Below are 21,337 nucleotides of genomic sequence, written 5' to 3' on the forward strand. Positions count from 1 at the left end.
GGCACGGCCTCGGGCGCTTTCCAGACGTGGCCAAGTCAGGGTAGCTGAGCCCTCCCGGGCCTGAACCCACAGCCGGGATGACGCGTCCCGGGAGCACGTGTGCGTGTGAGAACCCTGCCTGACATTGAGCTTCGGCTGCTTGGAGCCGAGCGAACAGGGCTTCAACGAGTGTGACAGGTACCTTCAGATGACGAGGGAAGTTAGAGGTGACATAGGAAGCCGTTCAAGAATGGAAACATCGATATAAAAAACTGAATGAAAAGTATGTAAGTAAGTCATTGAGAGAACCCAACAGATGGGCTACATACAGCGAGAGAGTGAATTAGCGGTGGGAAATCAGAATGAAGGAGGCGGCAGGAAAGAGCGGAGAGAGCCACGGAGACAATGTTTTGCAGAAACGATGAAGATAAATGTCTCTAAAGTAAAGAAGGAAGGAAACCTTGATGGAGGGGCCCATACAGGGGGAGTCAGGGTCTCCCATCCCACACTCACTGTAGAGACATGTCAGAACCTCGTAGAGAGGATGCTGAGGCCTTCCAGAGAGAGGATGCTGAGCCAGCTCCCACGGAATAAAACCCCCTTTAGTCTCAGCGTTCTCCAGCACAACACTGAACGCAAGAAGTCAGTGAGATGACATTTCAAACCATTGAGGGAAAACAACTGTAAACATGCTTCTTCTAAATCCAAATGGACTGTCACTCGTGCATGAGAACCTAATAAATATTCTCGGCCAGAGGCTTGAGATGTTGCCATACAAATACCAGAGTGGACATAGTTTTGGAAGAAAAGTCCGAATAGTAAAATAAGTGAACCCAGGAGAAGCAGCAGGGGGTAAGGGAGGTGCACATGTTAGGATAATTTGGTGAGGCTTACGGGCGGATATACCCAAACGGCACCGACGGCCCTTAAAGCACAAGCCACTGTTGGAAACAGCGATGAGCTCATTGCGATCTACAACACATTAAAAATAGATGCACACAGGCAATTAGCCAGTTTCAAAAATCACAAAGGACAGCAGCTGACCATCACACCCCTTAGGAAGGTGGTTTGATGGGCCGGGAGGAATCCCAGGCGGGGGGGTGAGGGGGTGGGGGAAGGAGCCTGTTTTATAAACGAAATGTCGGTGCCAGCCGTGCCCTCTGCCCTCGGCTCCTGCCTCGCTCTCGGCACGGCTGTCCGGTCCTCGGTGGATCGGGAGCAGGGCTTCGTACTTCCAGGTGGCTGTTTGCAGGTCTCTGTAGATGGTGCATCTGCCCGGGGCCCCATCCTCCTGTCACTAGGCATCCCCTGTGCCTCCCCACAGCATCCCGTGATGGGGACGCTGGCCCCCATGCAGCTTGGCCTCCTGGGCCCAGGGGCCTGTTTCTGGGGTGCCCTGGGGGCAGGGCCTGGAAGTGTTGAGTGAATAAAGGAGCGCCCCTCCATGTCTGTGCCCGTCCCCAAGGCAGCTTGCGGGTCCCAGCTCCGCCCTCACCTGCTTTCCTCACACAGGACGCCAGGCAGCACTTCAGCGAGTCCCTGGGCAGCCTGTCCTCCGGCCGGGTCGCCATCGCGGGCATGTCCGTCGTGAACCTAAAGCTGGCCATATCCATAGCTCTGCGTTTCTCAGCCACCAGGCGTCAGTTTGGACCCACAGACAAGGAGGAAGTACCGGTGCTGGAGTATCCGATGCAGGTACAGCTTCCGCAGGCGTGAGTTCACTTTCTTTCTGTTCCGCGTGCAGAAATACCTTCTCTCTTAGGTCGCTGCACCTGGGTTACTGGTTGCTGATCAGGCCTCTCCAGGAGTTAACAGAGGGAGTGACAGACACTCACAGGGAAGGAGTGCGGCGTCTGGGGCCACACGTGGTCTCGATCAATGGTCTTTAGTTGAAAAGGAGTGTGTATGACCAGCAGGGGGCGCTCTGGTGAGGCTGAGGGAGCAGGTGTGCACGCCCATCCCACCTGCAGGGCCCTGCACGTCCAGGCCGCGCTCCAACGCACTCGCCCCATCCCTGGGAAGTGACCCCAGGACACAGCGGCTGAGTGTGCAGCACTGTTCGTGGTGACGTCCTTTAGCAGAGGGGATGCTTGCCTTCCAGTTCCTCCGAGATGAGGCAGCCCTCGATGGCAAAGGTGCAACTCAGGCTGAGCATCACCTGGACGCCGGGGTGGGGCGGGGGATGCATTTTATCACAGCGAGCCCCCACCGGTGCCCCTGCGTCCCCAGCCCTTCCGTGCACACCATGCAGCTGCCCTGCACACCGGGTGGGCTGGTGGTTATCCCCGGGTTCCAGGTGGGTCCCCGAGGATCGAGTCAGTGGCTCCTGCCAGAGTCAGTAGCTAAATCGGACCCAAGTCTTGGCCAGTTAGGCCTGAGCAAAGGTGTATCTGAGCGAAAGTTTCAGGAAATTGTAACTGAATTGAAGTTGTTTCTTTTAACACTTCTTTTACTATGGCTGTGAACCTGTTTTAATACCAAATAAACAAGTAAGGAAAAGCCCAGTGCCTGGTTCATGCCTGGCTGGCACACAGTGTCCACCACACCACTAACCCCGTGGCCTTGGTGAGGTCATGGCACGTCCGACTGCCTGGGCATCAGGCCTGGCTCAGCGGTCACGAGAGCCCACCTGAGCCACATGCTTGGGCTCCTGACCCCAGATCCACCCCCTCCCTGCTATGTGTCCTTGGGCAAGCCACTGAACCTCTCTGTGCTCTAGTTTTCTCCTTTGTAAGTTGTGACTGATGATAATACCTCTCTGTGAGTGGCTGTAAGGATTAAATACGTTAGTGCATGAGAAGCAGTTGGCACCGTGACCACACCCAGGAAACGGCAGGTAACCATGGTGCTGCTGATGGTGGCACCTGCCTCCCAGGTCCTTTCAGGCTCCCCCCCTCCATCTGCGCAACAGCGGATGTGCGCTGGTGAAAGAGACACCCTCCCTCGGCTCTCCACGAGCCTGTTTCCCCGTCTGGCTCAGGGGGTGGTCGCTTCATTCCCCGTAGGCTCCCAAAGCACAGGCATCGCTGGGTGGGCCCCACACTCGGGCACGGCCGACTGGCTTTCTTAGTTCTCTTGTAGATCGGCATTTGCACTGGCTCAGGGGTCACGTGGATGGGAGAGTGGTGAGGGGGCCATGCAACGTGATGCACGCGGCACAGTTTCTCCTTGAGTGGGGTCGTCGGGGTGGTGCAGGAGACCTGGCCGCACTGGAAGAGCGTCGGGGGGCAGGCGTCACGGGGGTGGGTCCGGGAGACGTGCAGGGCCTTCTGCAACAAGTGGGGAGGGTGGGCAGCGGGTTCCTGGCGCTCCAGCCCTGTCGCCCACCCCGGAAGGCAGGCAGGCCCTGGGGGCACTTGGAGGTCTCCAGGCAGGGATTTGTCTATTTCAGCAATGGCGCTTACTTCCGTACCTGGCCGCGGCCTATGCCTTGGACCACTTTTCCAAATCGCTCTTCCTGGATCTGGTGGAGCTTCAGCAAGGCCTTCTGGGGAAAGACCGGAGTGCCAGGCAGGTGAGGGTCTCCGTTTTTCTCCACAGCGTTTATCATCCTTTAAATTTCACTGGGGTTGGGCAGCACAGATTCAGCCTTTCTTTCAAAACAACCTCGGTGCGTGGATTCGCGGGGATGAAGGCTCCGTCCGACTTGACCCGTGGGCTGTGTCCTCTCGGAGCCCTCGCTGCAATGGGAACGTGTCCGGCACGTGTCCACATTCCCGATTCTCAAGGATGTGCTGACACGTCTCCTGGTTCCCGTCTGTGAGTTCAGCTGCTGTTCTCCTCCTGAGAACATGATGGTTTTGCAAAATCCACATTACCGGCCCCTCAGTCGATTTCACGGTTCTGATCCCTTTGTAAACAACCCGACAAAGGTCTGAATCCAGCTGACTGGATTTGACTTGACAGGCGAGGCTTTGCTCCAGAAATGAGCGTGCAAATCCACTGAGATCCTAGAAAGGGGTCCTCGGCTAATTTCTATGTGGACGGTTCATGTATTGTTTCTTTCCCCCCTTATGCTGCCTCCTGGGCAGCGGTGAAATGTGAATCACACCAAGGGCGTCTGAAAACTGATTAGGAATGCTGCAGATCGGGGTTACGTACCACGCCCTGAAAAGCCTGTATCAAATTAGCACGTTTTGGAATATTCAGCGTAAACATCCAGGAGTCAAGAGGTGGGGCTGGGGGCTTCCCTGGTGGCGCAGTGGTTGAGAGTCCGCCTGCCGATGCAGGGGATACGGGTTCGTGCCCCGGTCTGGGAAGATCCCACATGCCGCGGAGCGGCTGGGCCCGTGAGCCATGGCCGCTGAGCCTGCGCGTCCGGAGCCTGTGCTCTGCAACGGGAGAGGCCACAACAGTGAGAGGCCCGCGTACCGCAAAAAAAAAAAAAAAAAAAAAAGAGGTGGGGCTGGGGCGGCGGGGGGGTTGCCGGCAGTGTGCACTGCTGAGCAGTCAGGCCGACGGTGACGACCGTGACCCTGAAGACCGTTTCATCAGGAGTGCAGGGTTACGCGTGTTTTTTCTCCCAAGCGTGAGTCATTGAAACTTTTGCCAGCTGACGATGGAGTTGTCCTGTTAAAAATGTTTTGAAGCGTCATCGAGCTCTGTTCTTTCTGAAACTCAGTGCTTCAACCCAGGCACAGGTTATAAAGTAGCCCTTCTTTGAAGTTGAAAATGCTGGTAAAACACATCACGTTATTTAGCGGGTATGTGTGTGTGTCTTTCTTGTAATTGTTTGCATTGAATATTGAGTCGAGGTGAAAGAATATTTACTAGAGGTGTTAAGGCTGGGGATGCTGGCTGGGCCCTCTGCGCAATGTGCACTGAGTGGCCATGTCTGTGCAGTCCTCTGGGGCCGCCTGCCACCCTCTCCCCTGGGGGCAGTGTCTCAGCACCGCCTCCCACCCCTTGGGTTTCTTCTTAGTCTCTGCTGCATACTTCGTGTAAACTGAGTCATAACGTTATGTTCTTCTGCGATCAGCCTTCCCTGCTCCCCCGCACTCGCACCCCGTGTTTACCGACTAGGCAGAGCTGTGGTCGTTTATTTTCACTGTCATGAAGTTGTGTGACTGTACTGCAGGGTATCCGTGCTTACTTGAATCCTGTTTTTTAAACTAAAATTGGGTTTCTTTCCTTTGTAGTTGTCGGGTACCTCGGATTAGACAGGAGGGGACATAAGCCTCTGAGGCTGTGCTTGAACTGACCCCTGACCTTTGGGGTTGGAGCCTTTTTTCACCTGTTCTCGTTGGCTTCTCTCTCCCAAGGCAGAGCTGGGACGTGAAATCCACGCCTTGGCGTCGGCCGGCAAGCCCCTGGCCTCGTGGACGGCCCAGCGCGGAATCCAGGAGTGCCGGGAGGCGTGCGGAGGACACGGCTATCTGGCCGGTAGGTTTTGGGGACACGTGGGCTGGTCTTCTGTCCTCTCCCGCACCATGTGGCTCATGGCCAGGCGTCGGCAAACGACAGCCTGTAGGCCAAAGGCTGTCTCTGTGGGTAAAGGTTTTTGTGAATAAAGATTTATTGGCCCCCGGTCACGCCCATTCGTTTACACACTTCCTGTGGCCGTGTTCCCACTCCACCCACCGAGCTGAGCCGTCTCAGCAAAGCGTAAAACATTTACTGGCTGGAACTTTCCAGAGCAAGTTTGCCAACCCTGCCCTAGTCCAGTCCCTCGGCTTGCTGCCACCTGATGTTCCTCGGTCGAAATCCGGGTGTCACGAAGCAGCGTGGAGACCGAAAACCAGAACAGAAAGGAGCTTATCTGTTCATCTGAATTGGAACTTTTTAGTTAATGACTTTGGCAGTAAACTGGCACCAAGTTTTGTTCCGAAGAAAAATTCTGAAACTTAGAAAAAGAGAGTTTGCTTTTATTGACACTGGCAGCTGTTCGGTCAGCTGGTGGATGATGGAGAGACGGGGAGACCGACAGCCCGGGACCAGATCCCGGCTCTGCCGGCCACTGGCTTCATAGCCGCAGGCAAGCTGCTCACCCTCACTGCTCCTCAGCTTTCTTCTCCATAAAATGGGACTAATGATAGGATAGCACAACGGGGGTTTTTGCAATGAGTCAGTGAACTAACCCACATGAAGGGTCTAGCACAGTGTCGGCATATGGCGTGTGCCCAGTCATTTTGGTCTATTATTATTATCATTATTATTGTCCTCGTCAGCATTATTGCAGCTTACCTGCCTAACTCCCCATGTGCTAATCTTCAATAACTGATTGGCTAAAGTCTGGTTACTCAAAGAAGGCAACAACAGAGCTGGCAGAGACCTTCTTGACAGTTTATTCCTCCAGAAGCCTTTTAGGAGCCTTTAGTAACCGGGATGTGTCCCAGTTACTCCTCGTGCGGGGGCAGCAGGCAGGGGGGCCCCTCCCCTCCTCCACACTCCGCGTTTACTGACATGTGGGTATCCGTGGGGCTGGAGAAGTTACTCATCCGTGTGCTTTGTCCTCTGTGCAATGCTCTTTGTAGTATTTGTTTGTTGTTATAGCTCATATAGAGACGCTATAAATAGTTTAGAAGGAGGAACTTGAATCATGCAGCCCTGCAGACAACAAAAATGACTAAAGGAAGTGTTATCACATAATACAAACAGGGCTGAAGCCAGTGAGGCCCAACTCAGCAGGGATAAATGTAAAGCCGTTTATCTAGATTTAAATATCAGTTGCAAATCATTTCTCTAAGGGCACTCTTAGCCCTTCACGTTCAGTGGTCTAACTGTGGCATGGGCAGCAAGTCAGAGGAAGATGATCAGGGTGTCATAGGTGACCACAAGCCTGGTGTCTGCTGCCGAACATCTTACACCCTCTTGGGCTGTTCATAGCAATATGTGAGTGTGAGAAGTTAGGGTCCTACCCTTTCTCCCATCTCAGCCTTACGTTTGGAGAAAATTCTCCGTCAGAGGATGGAAACCTAGGTGGTGAAGATCTGGGAAGCATACTTTATAAAATCTGCAAAGGAATTGGGTTATTTCACTGGTAGGAAAGACAAGAGAAAAATGAGAGTTGTCTTCAGATATTTGAAATGTCTCGTGTCAAAAGAAGGGTTCCTTCAGTTGGAAAAGGAAGAAGGGCACCCTCCTGCCGCTTAGGTAGTCAGCTCTGTCAGTGACCCCACTGGAGGGCGCTTTGCCAGGTGACCTGAGAGGCTCATGATAGGGACAGGGATGCTGACGCCAGCAGATGCTTCTTGAGCACGGCACTGGGGCTTCATGGGGAGCCACCCGCTTCTCTTCCCGGGGACCTTGCGGTGTCACCAATATGTCCTTAAAGAGGGAGCAGCTGGATCGAGAGGGCACACCGCGGGTCGGGGGTGGAGTTGGCACCGGGAGCAGGGTGGGAAGTGCTTCATCTGGTCAAGCCGGGCCTGGGACCTCAGAGTCCCAGGTGGCAGTTGGGGGTTGGGGGGCACTTCTCACATGTGCACCCCCAGTGAGGAGAATGCTGGGGCCTCCCCTCCTTGCAGTGAACCGTCTGGGAGACCTCAGAGATGACAACGACCCAAATTGCACGTACGAAGGTGACAACAACATCTTGCTGCAGCAGACCAGCAACTACCTGCTTGGCCTGCTGCTGCGCCGGGACCAAGGTGAGGAGGCCGGCACCCCTGCAGCCCAGTTGGGGGTGGGAGGGTGTGGTTCCCAGGCCCCCTTGAGTTAGCTCTTCTGCCAGGATGGACTCTGGGTTTGCAGGAAGGAAATGTGTGATCAAATGGCGATGGACCAGCTTCTGAAGTGATGGGCTGGGGCAGGTGGGGTCCTTCCGCCGGACATCCCCTGGGGTGGGGGGGGTCCCTGGCTCTCCCGAGTCACTGGCTGTGCTCCTAGGCGGTGCCCGCATCGAGAGCCCGCTGAAGACCGTGGACTTTCTGGAAGCCTATCCCAACATCCTTGGCCACAGGTTCGAGGGTTCCAGCCCTGAGGACTGCTTGGACTCCTCAGGTAAGTACACTCCCTCCGTGTCTCCAGGGTGCACTGTGCCTGGCAGAAGCTGGAATGGCAGCACATCTGCCAGAGAGCAAGGGGTGCTGGGTCTGCTCCTGGCCCCCCACCGTGTTAACGGTTGTGATTTTAATTGCAAAAACTGCTGTCGAGATGCTGTGTGTTCCACGGAACGCTGTTAGCAGAGAGCCTTTGGCGTGGCAGGAGGACACCTGGCTTTACAGAGTGTTTGTGTCCCCCGGGGGCGGGTTGCTGGGTCCTCTGGGTGAAGGAGCCGCCCCCTCCCTTACTCGGAGGATGGAGAGCATGTGACACATCGCAGCATCAGCAGCTGCGGGCACCAGGCGTGCCGTCTCTGGGGGACCCCGCCGGGCTGCACTGCTGCTCATGTCTCCAGGAGAGGAGACCACGGCTGCCCAGTGCACCCCAGTCCACCCCAGTGCGTGTCAGCAGCCGGACCAGGTGTCAGACCCGGGCTGGGCTGACTTGCCAGCCGTCTCTCCTCCATCTTCTTCATCACTATCATCAGCCAGAAACGTTGCTGCTAGTAATTGCTTCGTCTCCCTCACCACACTTTGTTACAGCTTTTCTGACAATAACTCACCTCCTTTATCTCCCTTTTTAAAGTGCTAAGAGGACGCAGGGACACACTTGAAATCTCTTTCTGATGGTTACAGAGCTCCCCAAATGTTGCCCCAGGAAGCCCCCAGAAATGACCTAATCATTCTAATAACATCAACCCCACCGGAATTTTTTCCCCTAATACTGTCCCCCACTGTAAAATCAGAACATAAACACGTGGTCTGCCAGCTTCAGGATGTGTCCGCTATGCCCGCCGTGTCCCTTCCCCGCTCACTAGAACTGTGGACGCAGAAGCTGTTTTGTGCGCCGGCAGCAGGAAGCACGCCAGGTCAGCGTCATCTGTTTTTCCTGTGGGTGCTCTAATTTCTGCTCGTTCCAACAAAGTGAAAACATTTTCTGGAGCAAAGAACGCAAACAAAATTCATTTGACAAAAGGGGCTTGGCATCCAACACTGACGATCTTCTCCACGCGGAGAAGGGAGCCCACAGCCAGCCGTGTGTCTCCAGGGCATTCGCTTATCAAATCCCACATCTCAGGGCCAGCCTTTGTCTCAGCTGCATCTTTGGTAAAAAGTCCATAAATGACATATGACCCTGGGGCTCTGTAGGGCTGGACACTCAAGACTTTTCCAGTATTGAGCGAGGGCTGCCTGCAAGGTCAGGAGATTTTTCCTTCAGGGATTAAAAGGTTTATTTGGAGAGGGAGGGGCTGGGTGGGGCAGCTCTCTGTCTGGTTCCTCTGATTTATGTGCTGAGGGTGCGTGTGTGCTGAGGATGGGTTTAACAAATGGTCCTGGGTGTTGAGGAGCTGCACGTCGCTTAATAACTGAGGCCCAGTTCTTTCCTTTAGTTGGCTTATTTGCAAAAATATTAAATAGTTGGAGTTCAGCGTGTTGGCTGCTCTGACCATTGTGTATATACACAGGACAGTAGGGTTGTGTAGCATCACGTGTTCAGAGGGGTACATGGTGCGGTCAACACACCGCCCAGAGGTTGGGAGCTCAGGGTCTGGAGTCAGCTGTGTAACCTCGAGCTAGATGCTTAACCTCTCTGAGCCTCAGTTTCCCCTGTAAGGTATCAGGAGGGAATGCGATACCCCCCGCCCTCGTGGGCGGCTCGCTGCCATGAGCTGGGACCCTCCCTTGGGAATGGTGGGTGCAGAGTGACCCCTGCAGCGTGAGCTTAGCTGTTTCCCAGGAAGGCGGCTTGCAAGGTGCGTCTTGGAGGTTCCGAGCGGTGTGTTTGGGGAGCAGTCAGCCACACAGGAGCCATGGGGTGGGCATGATGGGAGAGCAGGTGGCTCCCACACCTGGGGCTGTGTGCCAGCCGAGGATCTGGGGCCAGGTGGCCAAGCCTTGCTTTCTGGGGCTCACCTGGGCCAGAGCCCCACTTTGGAAGGCATGCTCTGCTGCCGATGCAGAGCAAGGCTGGACTCGGGAGACCAGCCAGGAAACCAGAACCCGGGCAGGGGCAGCACAGGAGAGAGTGACGGGAGCTGGGTGAGGGCAGGGGGGATGGTCAGGTGGAAAGGACGGCTTGAGTGGTACGTTCGATGGAGGCCAAGGTGAGAGACCCCCCGGGGGGTGGGTGCTGGTGAAGCTGGGAGTTCAGGTGTCCCACGTTGAGTGCCTGGTGGGCGTGTCAGGGAGCCCCGACGCTGAGAGGCCATGCAAGTGGGCAGACCTCGGAGTTGATTGACCGTAGTCATTGACCATAGTGACAGTGGCCGCCCTGGGAGCATGCCTGGGTGGGGGGAGCCGGCATGGGGAGACAGGCAGTGCTCAGGGCCTTCGAGGGGTGCAGGGGAGCAGCCAGGGGAGCCCCGAGGAGGCCCTGTGTGGCAGCGTCTCAAAGGCCATTTGTGACCCAGGAACCTGGGAAGGACTTGAGGACTGAAGTTGAAGCAGCATTTGTCTTGGGCCTTCAGCAGCCCCCGAAGCAAGAGCGTTACCGCCCACCTGTGCCAGTTTCCCCCAGTTTGTTCCCGATGACTCCTCACGCCCAGACGGACTCTCCGAGTGGCCCACACGCCACCCAGCTATGATTGTACCTTTTGTGTGCTTGCTGGGGGCTCCGCCCTTCTGTGTGGACACAGAGCAGCATGACCCGCTTCTCTGAAAAACTAAGGGTTAAAAGTGGAATTTCTAAAGAAAAACGTTCCAGCAACTCATGTATCAAGCTTGCTTCTCACTCGGAGCACAGAGCAATCTGTGACCTGGTTGCTGACGTCAGGCACGGTGGCTCCACGTGGTGTGGGACCCTTGGGGAGCCGGGTCACTTCTTCAGAGGGTCGCCTGCCCGGGCAGTGTCTGGGAACAGTCCGGAGGAGCCGCGGTTGCTGCGTCGTGGGATGATGGGGCCTCTGGCTGGGGTCAGGAATTAGCCTGAGCTGATTCTGGCCTTGGCAACTTCCTGGGTTTTGTTGCCACGTAAATAAATCATGGAAAATCTGAGTCCCCGTGGCGCCCACCTGTTACCGTCTTGGTGACGGTCCATCTGGCAGGAAGACTTTAACCACAAAGACTCTGGGACACACATGCGTCAGAGTGGGCCCCGTCGGCATCAGAGCTGGTTTCCAGTGTCCATCTGGCTTTTCAGGGATGTCCTGAAGGGCAGCGCCCTGGGCCGCTGGTTTGTGGGCGTCCCGTGGCACAGGACTGGGTGTGAAAGCAGTAGGAATGTGTCCTGGACTGAAGCTCACTGTCCCGGTGTGGGCGGGGCCGCACTCCCTCTGGAGGCTCCGGGGAGGCTCCCTCCTCGTCTCCGCAGCTCGTGGGGGCTGCAGGCGTCCCTGGGCTTGTGGCCGCGTCCCCCATCTCTGCCTCTGCCTTTGCACAGCCTCTCTTCTGTGTGTGCGCTTCTCCTTTTTCTCATTGGATTCAGGGCCACCCTGATCTAGGATGACCCCGTGTTGTCACGTCATTCCATCTGCAAAGACCCTGTCCTGTGCCCAAGTAAGGGCACATTCACAGGTTTCAGGAGTTTAGGACATGGATGTGACTTCGGGGGGCCTCGTTCCAGCCACCCCACCTGGCAGGCCTCTGGGAGGGGTGCCTCGTCCCAGGTCCCCACCCCCACCTCACTGGGCTTCCTGAGAACAGCTGTGTGAGCTCGGGCAGGCTGCTTGCAGCCTTTGAGCCTTCGATTCCTCAGCCCAGTGAGATGGACCGTTTGCTCTTTAATGAAGTTCTCAGCTGTGCTATGAGGTAACGGATACGACAGCGTGAAACGGTCGGGGGTCTGTAGCAGGACCTGTAGCAGTGGGTACCATGTGTCATCTTCCCAGGGAATGGGCTGTGTGACATCGAAGGAAATCCCAGGTCCCCCGTGTCCCGCCTCTGTGCCCAGACCCAGTTGGGCCAGATCCCACCTGGGAGTCCGGAGCCGAGAGCAGCTGCAGGCCCCGCAGGCCTGGGTGCCCTGGCTCTGGGCCCTCTGCCTGGGTCGGGGGGGAAAGCGTGGACGCAGAGCCACGTGGCCAGGCCACACTCCGCACCCCTACCCCGCTCACTCGCCGTGTGCCTGGGCTCATCCTCACGCCCTGTGTCCTTAACGGAAGAGGCGGTAGCGGTCCTGCCGAGCAGGCTGTTCTGAGGTCGCCGAGTCCTCGGAACTAGCAGAGATGTGACGAGAAGGACCCACAGATGCGGGCACGGCGCTGGGGCGTGGGGAGGAGGACAGGGGTCTCCCTCCAGCCCGTTCCAGCCCGTCCCCGTCTGTCTACACCCCTGCCGTGGTGCTTCCTCTCTGCCCTTCAGGGCTCTCGGGCAAGAGGGGCAAGGCCTCAGGGGACCCAGTGTGAGGTCCAGGGCCCCAGGGCTGGGCTGGCCAGGTGGACAGGGCGCCCCGCCTCCTACCACCTGCTGGAAAGTCGTCCCGACGTCCATGTGGATCCGAGTTTCTTCCAGACTGTGTATCCTCATTGTAAATGAGGTGCTTGCCCCCAGAGTGCCTCTGTGACCCTGTGGGCTCTGTGGCTGCTAGAACCGTGTAGAACACGGGCTGGCCTCACAGCAGAGCCAGGAAATACCCTCACCTGCGCCTGTCCCAGCCCGGCCACCACCCGGGCTGTGCCATGGGCACTCCCCCGTCTCTGGGCCTCAGTTTCCGCACCTGTAAACTGGAGAGCTGAGTTCTCGACAAGGGTGAGACGCACTACGGTTACGTCGGTTACAGTTCTCTCTGTTTCTCATTTTGAAGTCCCGCTGGCGGCATACGAGTGGTTGGTCTGTTACCTGCTCCGCGAGAGTTATCAGAAATTAAATCAAGAGAAACAGTCAGGAAGCAACGACTTTGAAGCAAGAAACAACTGTCAGGTATGTGTTTGTTTTAAAAGTTGCTTTTCTAATGATTCGCTCCTAATTCCCGCACTGTCGTGTCCTTGGTGAGCTGCAGGCCCTGGTGCTCAGCCTCTGTGACCTCGGGCGCTTCGCCTGACCTCTCCGCACCTTGGTTTGCTGTTGGGACAGTGGCGCCACCCTTGCCCCATGTGGAAGAGGTTGTGGGCATCATATCTAAGGTCCCCGACAAGTGTGTGGCCCGTCGACCAGAGCTGTGCTGGTTGGAGGGGGGACCCAGGGCTGTGGGAGCCTGAGGCACATAGTGCCTGGTGGGCTGATGGGCTCCATCAGCCACCAGGGTCCTTCCCGACTAGCAGAGTGACGGCTCGGTGACTCCTGTGAGGTCCCACCATGCTCTGTCTGCATTTGCTTCCTTAGTCATTGTGCTTCTCTCCAAGGAGGCTCGGTGAGATTGGCCCAAGGGCAGCTCTGCTTCTCACTCTGGGACAGGGCTGCCTCTCGTGTCTGGAATCCCTAGCACGAAAACAGCCGCTCTAAACACCTCTTTACCCGGAACCTGGTCCTGCAGTGGTCCGTGGGCCCCGTGAATCTACAGTGACGGGTGTCATTTGGGAAAAACATAGCCCAGGAAGCTTCTAAAACTGGTGTCATCCCTTCTCCTTGGACACTGGGCAATGGAGCCTCCCCCGAGAGCCTGGGGCCACGTCTGCCCATCACCTCCGAGGGCCCTGCCCCCTGTGCTGCGAGGGACAGCTTCACCCCCTTGAGCAGATGCAGCCAGAGCAGAGCAGGCATCCAGGGACCTGCTGGGCACGCCTGCCCCAGGAAGGGAGAGGAGCACACAAGGACGGGTCTTCACTGGAAAGGCTCCGACCGAGGGCGAATAAACCAAGATCAAACCTGTGTCTTCAATGAATTCAGCAGACGTCAAGGTTGGTGAAACCCTAGTTCAGTGCAGGAACCCGAGAAAGAAGGTGTGAACACAATCCTTCCACGTGGGCTGGGGCCACGGCACCCTCGGTCACTCGGACACCGACGGCTGCGGAGTTCCTCCTTTCTCTGCATTGTAGCCCAAGACCCCGAAGAGATGGAGGACACAGAGGTCGCCCATTCCCACCACATCCGAATCCCGCAGAGCTGCCCAGAAGGTCACCACAGGTCTCGTCTGAGCCGTTCTGTGACACTGCCATGCCTGCCGGCCTGTGCCCGGCACCTGCACACACAGACAACAGAACCCGAGTGTGTGGCTTGGTCGTTTGAGAAGGAATTCACATTTAGACCTTCGACTGAGAACTTGGCAACGGCACTTCAGTGAGCCTCGTGGCAGAGGACAGGAGGGGCCAGCGTACCCAGCCTGGGTCCAGCCAAGACGGGTGTCCCTGGGGAGAGCCTCAGAGCTGAGGTGTGGCCAGACGGAGCGGCCGTGATGTGGACTGGAAGGCAGCCGCGGGGCTTGGAGGGGAAGGTGACCCGAGAGGGGGGCTGCGTTCTCCAGACCTGGTCTGGATCACGGAGCATTAAGAGTGAGCGCTGGGTCATCCTGACAGCTGAGAGCGCCTCAGAGCCCTGGGCCGGACGTTCAGGGTCCTGTGGAGATGTGGTCCCCGCCCGCATGGTGATGGGAGCAGCAATAGAGCATGAGAGGGAAACTTCAGCGAATGTTTACGTGCCCTCGGCGGGACGAGCTGCTCAAGTACGACAGGAAACTCAGAGGCTGTGGAAGAAGAGAAAACTGTCAGCTCTGACTACACATATGTTCACCCTTTCTAAATAGCAAAAGATACTACAAGCAAAGTCAGAAGACAGATTCCAGTCTGGGGAAGCATGAAACGTACGTAACCGATGGTAAGAAAGAGTTCCTACAGATTGAGGGTCAGCCTGGCCCGGAAACCAGCCACTGGCCCGAGGTGGCAGCCACAGCAGTCGCTGACCATGAACCAGGGCCAGGGGTGTGCGGGTCAGAGGACAGTGTCTGATGGACAAGGGTCACTCCATGCGCTGTCAGCCGAGGGTGTGAACTAGTGTGCCCTTTGGGGGAGGTTACTGGCTGCTTTTGTGAAAATATAAAGCGTGTTCACTCTTTGACTCAGCGGGTGGGTAGGGGGGGAGGTGATAAACTTTTCTTTATCTGCTCCTGCTCGTAAGAACTCCCAAGCATCGAACCCAAGCCAGCTGACCCCTGAGCCCAGCTCTTTTCCCCACACTGCACGGCTTATGTCCACAATTGGATAGTTCAGAGTTCGTTTTTTGCCTAAAATATTTATTACTTGTTAAAATGCAAATATACTCAGAAATCAGAGCACACCAGAAACTGATACCTGGATCCGAATTTTTTCCCCGGGGCTGTAGGCTTATTGGGGGTGGGGATGCATGAGAGAGAGGACCCTGGCACTGGGACCAGTGCAGGGAGAAGGGAACGGACCTTCCTGGCCTCACACGTCAGACTGCTGGCCTCTCTCTGGAGCTTTTCATGATTACAGAGAGGCAGAAACACTGAGTGTGGAGCAGCTTGTGCTATGGGGGGTAGAACCACCCCTGAGTGTTTCTGTCCCCACCACGGCCCCAGAGTGGACACCATACAGGACGCTTTGTGGGCACTGGCCCACGTCTGTTAATAGTGTGGTCAGATCTGCTGGCGGCAAGGATAGGCTGTCTGGGAGAAGTCAAGGACGGGCACTGTGTCTGAGGATTTGGGAGGGAAGCTGAGGGCACGGGAGCTGGAGTGAGGCCCTCACCCCATGCATGTTCGGACTGTGTGATTTGGGGGGAGCTGTCCATGCATTGTGGGGTGCCCAGCAGTACGCCAGGCCTGTACCCACTAAGATGCCAACAACAACCCCGAGTCGTGACAACCCAAACCGGCCCCTGTCAAGGACCCCTGAGTCAGTGGAGCCTCCTGTCTGGAGTGGGGAGCTGATGGGAAGCAGAAGCAGATCCGTTCTCTGTGGCTCATGGAATCTCGGCTCTGCCATGTCTCCCTTCAGACACTTCCTGCCTGCCCATGGCCTGGCGTGGCCGTCACCCTGCATCCACGTGACCACCCAGGCCCAGCACATACTGCCCGTGCACTGTGTTCTCCACGGCTATTAATTCAGGTTCTCAGGCAGCAGGTCAGGTGGCCTGACGAACAGCTAGGAGAGCCAGCCAACCAGCCCCTGGCGCCCAGTCAGCGGGGTGGGGAGTAGACGTGGGCTTCTGAGCCTGCTGCTACATCGGGCGTCCTGGGCATGGAGGTCGCGGTGGGGCGGACCCCCAAAGCCCAGGTCCCCCAGGCGGCTGATGGCCTCATCTGAACATTTCCAGAAGCACACGTAGCAGCTTCATGAGTGTCCGAGTCCTGGCATTGAGACAAAGTAGAATAGCAGCCACCATCACAGAGCAGCTTCTAGGACTCCGAGCAGGTGCTGGACACATGAGATGCTGTCTGATGCTCCTCCCGGCAGCGCTTGGAGGCTGCATGCTGACGCCCCCTCTTCTCAGACCAAGAAGCTTGGGCTTGGGGTGGAAACCACTTGTCCACACGTGCATATTTGGAAAAGCCGAGTGGATTTGGAAGCTGTTCCGCTCGACCCTGAATCACTTCTGTGTCAGTGACTCAGAGCTCAGCGGGGCTCAGGATGCGTTTTTCGGGTGGCGAGGTCAGAGGTGGTGCTGCCTTTCCAGGCCCGCACCAGCTGATGCCATTGAAATGGACGTGCGCTGCTTACACGGGAAAATAAGATGAACGCAATGTGATTTAATACTAGAAAGTCCACGTGGTTGAAAAGGAGAGAGTAAAGTGGAGAGCATGGAGAGTTTGGATTCAGTTCTGAGCCCGGCCTTTGGGATTCGCAAGGGCCCTCACGCAGGGCGGAGCCCACAGCGCGTGAGCACGTTTAGGGGTGCTGGTTGTTACTGTAATGACATGCTCTAGCGACATAATGAAGGGGTGGACACTGGGGCCAGCCTGCCTGGGTTCAACTGTGTCTCCACCTCTTGCCCGTTGCAGACCTTGTTTCATCCGTGGGGTCCAGGGAGGATCAAGGTGATAAACTGCTGGCTCTTGTTAGCTTAGTGCCTGGCCTGGGGTGAGGGTGGGGCACTCCCTGCCCACCTCCATCGTCAGCTTCGTCAGCTTCCCTCCTGTGACGTCTCCTCACCCAGCCTCCCCCAACGCTCACCCTCCAAAGCCAAGGGCGCACACACCACAGCGCGTGGAGAGGGAAGGGGACAAAGCCTCTCTGAAGGCCCCGGGCTGGCCCTCCAGGCAGGACATGGGGACGCAGGATGTGTGCCCTCGCGGCTTCAGAAGCCCAGCGGGGTCTTGGGGTCGGACCAGGCAGACTGGCACGAGACCGGGGAAGCATCCTTCCCTTGAATTTTCTCCTGAGGGCACCTAGTCTCGGGCAGGCCCTGGGAGAGCCTCGGCCTCGGAAGTGACCAAGGGACGACCCAGTGTTTGCTCTGAAAGTCGAGAGCAGGCCTTGAAATCATAGCCCCTGCCCCTTGGTGACTGCGCCCCCTTCCCCCCGCCCCCCCTGGACTGCACTCTGGACCGCGCTCTGTTGATTCTGGCTGATGTTCGGGGGCAAAGTAGGCAGACACTGAATAAAGGTCTTCACCCTGCCCCATCCCCGGTCACCTTCTTGCTGGATTATTTTTTTAATTACACAAGCAACACATGCTCATTATAACAAATCAGGAATGCATCTATAATTGTTCTAATAAAAAAAACAGTAAACTGATAAATTAGAGATGGGGAAGGAAAAGCTGACAAGCAAAGCTAATGATGAGCAACAGATGTTTGGATATTTGGTTAAAAAAGAAAAAACTGGGACCAGAAGATCCATGGTGACTTCCTGCTTCCACAGACAAAGCCAGCATCAGAACTCACATGCAAGTAAAACTCGGCTGGGAACGGCTGCACATCTTGGCCCCTGTTCAGCGGTTCCCTTATTCCTGGACGTGATAGGAGAGGGGGGAGAGAAAGGCTGATCTTTAGAGACTTGGGAGGCAGGGGCGTGGCCACGCCCTTGGAGGGGCTGACGTCACTCTCAGGTGAGTCCCCGGAGTAGCCTTGTCCGTGGCCCCGGGTACAAGAGAACTGACCTTGTGCTCTCAGGGAGCCCACCTCCTGGAGACGCCACTGCTCCGCAGTACCAGGCCGCGCTGGACAAGCCCGCCGTGCCTGTGTGTTGGCTGTGGGGTTACCCCGTGTCCCAGGTGGGACTGAGCTGAGAGGTTGCCGGGTCTGAGGTCCAGAGCCACTGCAGCTGGGCTTGTGTTACTGCAGGCCTTTCCATGGTGCTTCCCCAGAGGCACTGCCCGGCCCCGTCTGTCCCCTGCTGCACTAGTGCTGCTGGCACGCAGACCTTGGTGTGCGTTCCCGAACGCGGTGCGCTGTGTTCTGTTGAAGGTGTACTGCTGCCGCCCCTTGGCCCTGGCATTCCTGGAGCTCACGGTCGTGCGGAGGTTCCACGAGCACGTGCACCAGCCCGATGTGCCACCCCCGCTGCGGGCTGTGCTTGGGAGGCTCAGCGCTCTTTATGCCCTGTGGTCCCTGAACCAGCACACGGCCCTGCTCTACCGAGGTGAGCCCCCTGCCCAGGAGCTGTGCGCCCTCCGCTTTACCCAGGAGACTCTGCTTTCCCTGTGTGGTGCTCCTTCCGTGCCATTTTCTGAGCACTCATCACATGTTGAGTGAAGAGCAGATGAGGAGCTCAGAGGCCACAAGAAGAAAAGCACAGCAGCAGGGTGGCGCCCACAGGGCCGAGCCCGGGCTGCTGGGGCAGCACCCCCAGGAATGCCCAGACTGGGGATCTAGGAGGGCTTCCTGGAGGCGGTGATGAATGGCCTGATTCCTGGAAGATTGGTGGGAAGCGGGTAAACCTGTGTTTCTCAACCTTCAATTTCATTATTATCCCCCAAGGAGCCCTTTTAGATGTTTTTTCCTAACCACCCCCATGACGTGTTAACACTATAGCTATTCTGTGTATCTGTTCACGTTCTGTGCGTACATCTGGGCTGTGTGAGGAGTACATTTTCCCCCTCCCCCTTGCCAAGAACCCATGTTTTCCCTCTTGGGGCTGGTGTTGCCCTTGGGAAGTGGTGCCCAAGGGCTCCCGGGTGGAGGGAGCAGCGGGGTGTGGGGCGAGGCGCCCACCCACTCCGAGTGAGCGGGCACCATTCTGTGTGGCAAAAGTCAGACAAAAGCCAGTCCCGCAGCGAAGTTGGGGCCACCTCTTTAGGCCTGTTGGACGGCACGGCACAGCCCGCCGCAGTGTAGGAGGTGAGGCTGAGGGGCTGGGTCTCGTGCCCAGCACCTGGTGGCTACAGACGCCCACATGCCCGCAGGTGCAGCTGTGTGCCCGCAGCCCCTGTCAGCCCCCAGCCCAGCCTCCTGCCACCGCCCGCACTGTGCTCTGCCTGCCACCGGCCCTGCCCTGCAGGTCTCCCCCTAGCCCCGCGAGGCCGCCTTCCTGGGCTTCAGCCTCCCCAGCTCCCGGCTCTGAACCCCAGCACAGGCTCAGTGAGCCGGCGGGAAGGGGGACACAGGAGCCCAGCCCTGGCCGGTGCCTTTCTGTGAAGGGGTCGCAGCGGGGCTCGGGCAGCAGTAGCGAGGCATTTTCACACAGAATGGGCTCTTTTGGAATGCTGTTTCAGCATGTTTGCAATTTGTGGGTAATTTGGGAGTTAGGGTAGCTGAACCCAGAGTAACCAGCGCTCTGCTTACAGGTGGCTACTTTTCTGGTGAACAAGCAGGTAAAATGGTAGAGAACGCCATCCTGGCCCTGTGTGCCCAGGTGAGTTGAAATCCCCTTATATCCTTATACGATTTCCACATTACACACGATCACCCGTATATTAACGTTCACTGACCTTAGCTTCCCACTCGTTTGTGTGCGGGCAACCGTTAGCACAGCCGGGAAACTTAAGAGAATGTGCTTATGTCAGAAATTTCAGGAAGCATCACTTTCAGGGACTGTCGTAGAATCTGTACATGTTCAGCTCGCTCTAATAATAATTTTTTACAGCGAAATCGATAATTCTCTCCAGCATTTCAAGTTAGCCTCCAATTTTAGTTCGTTTCATGGTATTTTCCTTTCTTATTGCATCCTTCTACCTTTGTCGCCCAGAAAAGTCAGATGGCCCCAGCCCCACGTCACATTCTGGCAACACTCTGACCACTGGAGCTTTCTGCGGGGGTGGACGTGTTCTGGGGCAGCGCTGTCCCATACCATCACCACTGGCCACCTGGGGCTGTTGGCATTAGAATGGCGGCCGGTGTGACCAAGAATTTTTAGTTTTCTTTAATTTTTTTTTAAACAAATTTATTTATATTTTATTTATTTATTTTTGGCTGCGTTGGGTCTTCGTTGCTGCGCGTGGGCTTTCTCTAGTTACGGAGAGCGGCGGCTACTCTTCGTTGCGGTGCACGGGCTTCTCATTGCAGTGGCTTCTCTCATTGTGGAGCACGGGCTCTAGGCGTGCAGGCTTCAGTAGCTGCGGCACACAGGCTCAGCAGTTCTGGATTGTGGGCTCTAGAGCGCAGGCTTGGTAGTTGTGGCGCATGGGCTTAGTTGCTCTGCAGCATGTGGGATCTTCCTGGACCAGGGATCGAACCCGTGATCCCTGCATTGGCAGGCGGATTCTTAACCACTGCACCACCAGGGAAATCCAGTTTTCTTTAATTTTAATGAAACAGTCACGTGTGTCATGCCTGCCGTATTGGGCGGTGCAGTTAGAGGCATTTCTCTACTTTTGATGGTAAGACATGAACCAAAGTCCCCAGCATTTTGCCCAGTGTCTCACACGACGGGCGACAGGCCGCTCCGTTTCTCCCCTTTCAGGGCTTTCAAGTTGATATAGTTCTAGGTGATGCCTCTGTGGTTGGCATTAAGGCTCTCCCTGGGTTTGTTTCCTAAGCACCCATCTCTCCCCACGTGGGCTCTGGGTAAGGGTGTCCCTGAGATCGTGCTGCATACACAGGCCACGTTTACTTAAACAGGAGAGGGTTTTCCTTCGTGTGTTCCACAGGTGGTGAGTTGCCATTATTAAAAATACAACCATCGTTTTCCTTGCTCTCAAACATGACACTTACACCACGGAGTTGGTGGCTGGTGGTCCTGGGCCATAATGCAGCCCGAACCACCTGGCAAATCCAGGCTCATCCTGACTCAGGGAGGCCAGGGTTGGCCGGGTGGAGGGCGCTAGCTCCTTCCCTGGTCCAGCCATTCCCTTGTGCATCGTCTGTGGGGCTGTCCACACCGTCGCAGCAGAGGTGAGCGTGAGACAGAGACCCTGTGGCCCACAAAGCCGGGCTCTTTCCTGTGGGCCCCTTACATTAAACATTGGCCGACCCCGGTTGAGACCAGGACCTTGCTGTGCTGATGTTTCCCCCTGCAGTGGGGCAGGCTCATCTCCCCTCACCCACCGTGGTGCTGAGGGTGTGTGGAGCAGCATCTGAACCACAAAGCGGGCTGCATTTCCTCTGTTCTTGTGACTCTTTGCTCAACAGCTGCTTTCATACATTGTTCAAGTTGCCCCCGTTCCAG

General features: G+C 56.6%; 1 protein-coding gene across 1 annotated transcript in view; it reads left to right on the forward strand.

The window, feature by feature from the left end:
* The window catches only part of ACOX3 (acyl-CoA oxidase 3, pristanoyl), a gene marked incomplete at both ends in the record, with an annotated part of 47,109 nt that overhangs the window by 21,838 nt on the left and 3,934 nt on the right, over window positions 1-21,337 (forward strand). Inside the window, 8 exons of the mRNA XM_079709249.1 lie at window positions 1,492-1,674; window positions 3,371-3,493; window positions 5,241-5,361; window positions 7,446-7,568; window positions 7,807-7,920; window positions 12,703-12,818; window positions 18,199-18,373; window positions 19,518-19,585. Coding sequence (XP_079565375.1) covers window positions 1,492-1,674; window positions 3,371-3,493; window positions 5,241-5,361; window positions 7,446-7,568; window positions 7,807-7,920; window positions 12,703-12,818; window positions 18,199-18,373; window positions 19,518-19,585 — 1,023 coding nt within the window. The remainder of the gene's footprint in view (window positions 1-1,491; window positions 1,675-3,370; window positions 3,494-5,240; window positions 5,362-7,445; window positions 7,569-7,806; window positions 7,921-12,702; window positions 12,819-18,198; window positions 18,374-19,517; window positions 19,586-21,337) is intronic.

Source organism: Hyperoodon ampullatus, assembly GCF_949752795.1.
Source record: "Hyperoodon ampullatus genome assembly, chromosome: 1".
Classification (NCBI taxonomy): domain Eukaryota; kingdom Metazoa; phylum Chordata; class Mammalia; order Artiodactyla; family Ziphiidae; genus Hyperoodon; species Hyperoodon ampullatus.